General features: G+C 42.0%; 1 protein-coding gene across 1 annotated transcript in view; it reads right to left on the bottom strand.

Moving 5' to 3' along the window:
- Positions 1-585: 585 nt before the first annotated feature.
- TMEM178A (transmembrane protein 178A) overlaps positions 586-5,857 on the bottom strand; it is a 48,337-nt gene continuing 43,065 nt past the window's right edge. Inside the window, exon 4 of the mRNA XM_034659617.1 lies at positions 586-1,363. Coding sequence (XP_034515508.1) covers positions 1,122-1,363 — 242 coding nt within the window. The 3' untranslated portion in view covers positions 586-1,121. The remainder of the gene's footprint in view (positions 1,364-5,857) is intronic.

The following is a 5,857-nucleotide window of genomic DNA, read 5'->3' on the forward strand; positions in this document are numbered from 1 at the left end:
TTTTGTTAGCACCTCTCCCCGCCAGCTCCATAAAGTTGCTTTTGGTAAAATGAATTTGAGCGGAACACCACCAGTGCACGTGGAATAGAAAAGGATTATAAGAAATAAGCTAACTTGAGGACTTAACCGGAAGTATGATTTTCTCTGCCCTCGGTGTCATGAATGATTGTGCCTTCTGTCTGTGGACCTCATGGACACTGTGCATGATGTCACTGATAGACATTTCCGTCTCTGATGGAGTTGCTGGAACCTAAAGCAGATCAGCGGCCTACCATGAGCGGAAGTTGGGTGCTCATGTCATGCTTTCTGCTACTGACGTCACGCTTAGACCCATCTGCCCCACAAACCTGATCCCTCCTTTATCTTATTTGTATCACTTATTTGTATTTATTTTATGGTGGTATAGTGGTTGCTCTGTACCACCGAAGTTCTTTTTAGGAGAGAGCACTTGTCAAACCTCGACAAAAACCTGCCTTATTTTCTGTTGCCTTTACTCACTGTGCTTCAGGTTGACGGGGAGGGTTACTAGGAGCCCACAANTAAATAAATAAATAAATAAATAAATAAATAAAAACAAGGCAACAGAAGAGGAATCTTCCTGCGACAAGGAACATCCACAAAGAATGCACAGATGTTTGGTGCGACACAAGACACCATTAGGACAAGTTCCGAAGATACTGCATTAAAATTTCACAAGCATGGGACAATGACAAGAAAATTATACTCGCTTTGTTATGAATCCTTTTGCAGATAGAAATGACTCTCAGGTAATCGTTATATACAAACTTTCTGAAATAAATGGCAATCATACAAATTTTCCCACTGCAATTTCCTCTTTTTTCTAAACCTAGAAGTGCTCCACGGCACTGCTCCTTATGTCTCACAGTCAAAGCAGAAATAGTCATTAAAGCACTTGAATCCACAGTAGTCTTGTCCGGAGAAAGGTATGGAGTTTTGCATGATTTTCTATCAGTCATCCAGAAAGGGCTGGCAGGCAACAGGTTGGAATGTAAAAAGACCGTTTTGTGCTTGGGATCCTGACTTGAATTCCACTCTGTTCCTCTCAGGACCCGTCCGCACTGTTGGACAGGCCACCGAGCGGTGAACTTGAGCGTGGACAGTCATACCGTGGAGTCCCTGCCAGACTTTAGATGTGCAATCTTGGTCCGGCTAATAAACGGATAAGCAATGCAGAGACCTCCAGCTGCCACGATAAAGCCTAAGCTGCACCAGGCGCAGAAGATAGACCAGCTGTAGCCATGTTCCACATCATCAGGCAGGCTGTAAATTAGCTTCGGGAGCCGGTTCAAATCATAGGAGATGCTGGCAGCGTACGTGCAGAGGGAAATGGTGCAAAATATCCCTGTAAATATTGCAAAGAGAAAAGAATGACTGGTTACAGTGTGGCCTGCTACGAGGCACGTGCCAGACAGNTGCTACGAGGCCAGACACGCCTTTGTGAAAATCAGGTCAGCTGATGAGCTGGTCACTCCAAATTAGTCAAGGATCTATAATTCTTGCCCTGGAATTAACCTGCATTCGCTCAACAAACATTGGCAAAACCTTTATGTGCCAGACTGTACACAAGGTATTAGAGGTATACGAGTGAAGAACACAGGAGAAAATTCTGATAACTTGAATTATTCAGGATTATCTTGCTGGGATGGTATGTATATTTGAATTTATTTTTGGTTTTGGTTCTTAAAACAACAAAATAAAAATTCTCACTATTTTTAAGAAAAAGATCTTCTAGAATCACTCACACCTAATACGAAACAGTCTTCATTTCCCCTTGTTCTATACCTGATTTGACACATTTTTATAGAGTTGCAAGTATCATACAATGTCTGTTTTCTGTTTCAGTTACCATTATCGTTAGTACTTATCATGTTCCCTATAAATAATTTTAAATGAATTTTTCATGTGCTAAATTATATTTTAAGGTACAGAGCATGGCACGTACGAGGACCTCAACAAATCGTGGGTTTTTTCAATGAATGAATAAAAGCTTTTGTTTTTTTTAATTTTTATGTATTTATTTGAGAGAGAGAGAGCATGAATGGTGGGGAGAGATAGAGGGAAAAGCAGACTCCCCACTGAGCAGGGAGCCTGACATGGGACTCAATCCCAGGACCCCGAGATCATGACCCAAGCTGAAGGCAGACGCTTCACTGACTGAGCCACCCAGGCGTTCCAATAAAAACTTTTAAATGATACAAATTAAATCCAGGATGTGGGAATTGTCATAAAATAGCTGAGTAAGGGGCTCATATACTTCAACCATTCAGAATCTAGCAGACGATTTGGGTGACATAAAGCGGACAGACCCCCAACTTCACTCTTTCATACCAACACATGTATGTATAATTAATTGTCCTTCCAGAACACTAAAATCAGGACTCTGATAAAAATTCCCCAAACACAGTACTTTAGGTACTTAAGTGATGTTCCAGGGATATAGATGTTTCTATTCCACCACAGTGGACCCCTAAGGATGCTCCTTCGGGATGGGCAGGGGATCAGAATGANAGGTACTTAAGTGATGTTCCAGGGATATAGATGTTTCTATTCCACCACAGTGGACCCCTAAGGATGCTCCTTTGGGATGGGCAGGGAATCAGAATGAGNCATACCAACACATGTATGTATAATTAATTGTCCTTCCAGAACACTAAAATCAGGACTCTGATAAAAATTCCCCCAACACAGTACTTTAGGTACTTAAGTGATGTTCCAGGGATATAGATGTTTCTATTCCACCACAGTGGACCCCTAAGGATGCTCCTTCGGGATGGGCAGGGGATCAGAATGAGCTGTTGCAGGAGATGGGTAATGAAAATAGAAACGAACACCCAGTGAAGTATTGGAATGTCCAGTTTGTTCCAAATTCTGTGCATCTCTTCTTCATACTTTGGTTTAGCCCACCATACAATGGAGGTTGCGTCTATTGGCTGGAAAATTGCTTTGGGGATATATTGAGCATCTGTATAGGTAACAGAGACACAGATTTGGGGACTAAAAAAGAGAGGGCCAGAAGTAAAAGATTTCTCCTGATCCTTTTACTAGAGCTCTGGGGATCAGAAACACTAGCAGAAAAACCGAACTCGGAGCAGGCAGCAATTGGGAGGAAATCAAGATGACCTCAACGCCATTTTTAAGTGCCAGAATTCTCCCTGCCCTCAAATCACATAAGGGCATATTGCCTGAACCCTTTCCCAAATGTGCATTTAGAAAAGAAACGTTTCAAATTAAAAGGACACTTGATCTGCCATAATTTGATATTTCCTACCCTTTGTCTAATTCTGTTTTTGAAATGTAAAGTGATTCTGTTTTTCCAAAAAGGATAAAATCTTATCTGCTTACTTCCTGCTCCAGATTATTATGGCAAACATATCACTTTGAGTTCTCCAAAGATTGTGATGGAAATAATTCTTTCATAAAGGGACGGACTCGTCAAAAAATATTCCTCTGCTTTTTTCAAACTCTGCGAAGAGCAAATGTTCCTACATTTACGTGACTGTTTTCACTGGCACCACAACAAAGACAATGTTTATATATAACAAGGTCTTTCTAAAGAATGCTGGTAATAGAACAATAAGACAGAAAAATTTGATCTCTTGAGTATCAACAGGTAAAATACAATAATAGAACAATGACCCGATCACAGAAAAAACAACTCTATTCTACATCTGTCTGCACAGAGCTGAGTGCCTAAAAGCAAGGCTTCTTACGAGTAATGTAGCTTTAATGACCTCTGAAAACTTGAGTTCAAACTAAGACTTTTAAGCATCCTTTGATGTCCAAATGCATTGGGCTGAGATGCAGGAAATGTGTATTCTGGCCCCCAGATCTACTATTAATCATTGTGCTACCTTGAAATTACCTAACCTCTCTGAGTCTTAGTTTCTTCATCTGGGGGGGAAAAATGGGGGACTTGGGTCAAATTCCTGTGATTCTGTTATTCCAAAATAAGGCATGGAGCAAGCACATTGCCCCACCCCACCCTGCCCCCCAAAAAGAAGAAAGCGTGTATATACTATATGCGCTCCCTTTGATTTTATACTAAATGTTGATTTTGTTAGCACCTCTCCCCGCCAGCTCCATAAAGTTGCTTTTGGTAAAATGAATTTGAGCGGAACACCACCAGTGAACATGGAATAGAAAAGGATTATAAGAGGGGCANGTTAGCACCTCTCCCCGCCAGCTCCATAAAGTTGCTTTTGGTAAAATGAATTTGAGCGGAACACCACCAGTGCACGTGGAATAGAAAAGGATTATAAGAAATAAGCTAACTTGAGGACTTAACCGGAAGTATGATTTTCTCTGCCCTCGGTGTCATGAATGATTGTGCCTTCTGTCTGTGGACCTCATGGACACTGTGCATGNGTTCCCTCTCTCGCTGGCTGTCTCTATCTCTGTCAAATAAATAAATAAAATCTTTAAAAAAAAAAAAAAAAGAAAAGGATTATAAGAAATAAGCTAACTTGAGGACTTAACCGGAAGGATGATTTTCTCTGCCCTCAGTGTCATGAATGATTGTGCCTTCTGTCTGTGGACCTCATGGACACTGTGCATGATGTCACTGATAGACATTTCCGTCTCTGATGGAGTTGCTGGAACCTAAAGCAGATCAGCGGCCCACCATGAGCGGAAGTTGGGCGCTCATGTCATGCTTTCTGCTACTGACGTCACGCTTAGACCCATCTGCCCCACAAACCTGATCCCTCCTTTATCTTATTTGTATCACTTATTTGTATTTATTTTATGGTGGTATAGTGGTTGCTCTGTACCACCGAAGTTCTTTTTGGGAGAGAGCACTTGTCAAACCTCGACAAAAACCTGCCTTATTTTCTGTTGCCTTTACTCACTGTGCTTCAGGTTGACGGGGAGGGTTACTAGGAGCCCACAAACAGGCCCCCATTCCCCTGCCCCCATTCCACAGATGCTCGCACGGGGGTGCCCTTCGGTGACATTTTTAATTCTTCCAAGACGCTTTTGAAGTTGTTCTGAGAAAGAGGAAAGTGAGGACTAACGAAAAAGCACATGCAAGAGTTCCTCTTTGTTAGACCCTCCCATGCCTCAGAGAGTTCTCGAAGAAGGCTGCCACAGCTATTGTTTGTGGAATGGGCAGGCCTGTGTCTGATTATTACCAGGAAACATACTGACAGGAGAGAAGCATTGTTTCCAACTTGCCCAACAAGATTTTGTAAAAAGAGGCCTAACTGACTGCAGGTATTTTAAAAAGGGAAAAAGGAATCCTCACTTCAAAGACACCAAGCGTGGTTTAAATGAGGAAAACATCTTTGTTGGAGCGGGATTATTAGTCTTAGGTCAATGTCGATACGGCAGAATTCTATTTTAGCTCCATACGCACATCTCACAGTGCTCACGCGTTTGCTCGGGCTGCCGTCACAAGGCACCAGAACCGTAGGTGGCTGAAACAACAGAAATTTTCTCACGGTTCTGGAGGCTAAAGGCTGAGATCAAGCTACTGGCAGGGCTGCTTTCTTCCCAGGCCTCTCTCCCTGGCTTATAGATGGCAGTCTTCTACTTGTCTCTTCATAATGTCTTCCCTCTGTAATTATGCCCAAATGTCCTCTTCTCATAAGCACACTGGTCATATTGTAGGATTAGGGCCCACCCTAATGACCTCATTGTACCTTAATCACCTCTTTAAAGACCCTATCTCCAAAGACAGTCACATTGTGAGGTACTGGGGGTTAGAATTTCAAGCGCAGGAATTTGGGGAGGGACACAATTCAGCCCCTAACATCGTATATGTGTGCAGTCAATGTAGGAAGTGTATTTCTATTTCTTTTATAGGTCTTGGCAAGATTTTACTATTTTATTTTATTTT

The sequence above is a fragment of the Ailuropoda melanoleuca genome, chromosome 4, assembly GCF_002007445.2.
Source record: "Ailuropoda melanoleuca isolate Jingjing chromosome 4, ASM200744v2, whole genome shotgun sequence".
In the NCBI taxonomy this organism is placed as follows: domain Eukaryota; kingdom Metazoa; phylum Chordata; class Mammalia; order Carnivora; family Ursidae; genus Ailuropoda; species Ailuropoda melanoleuca.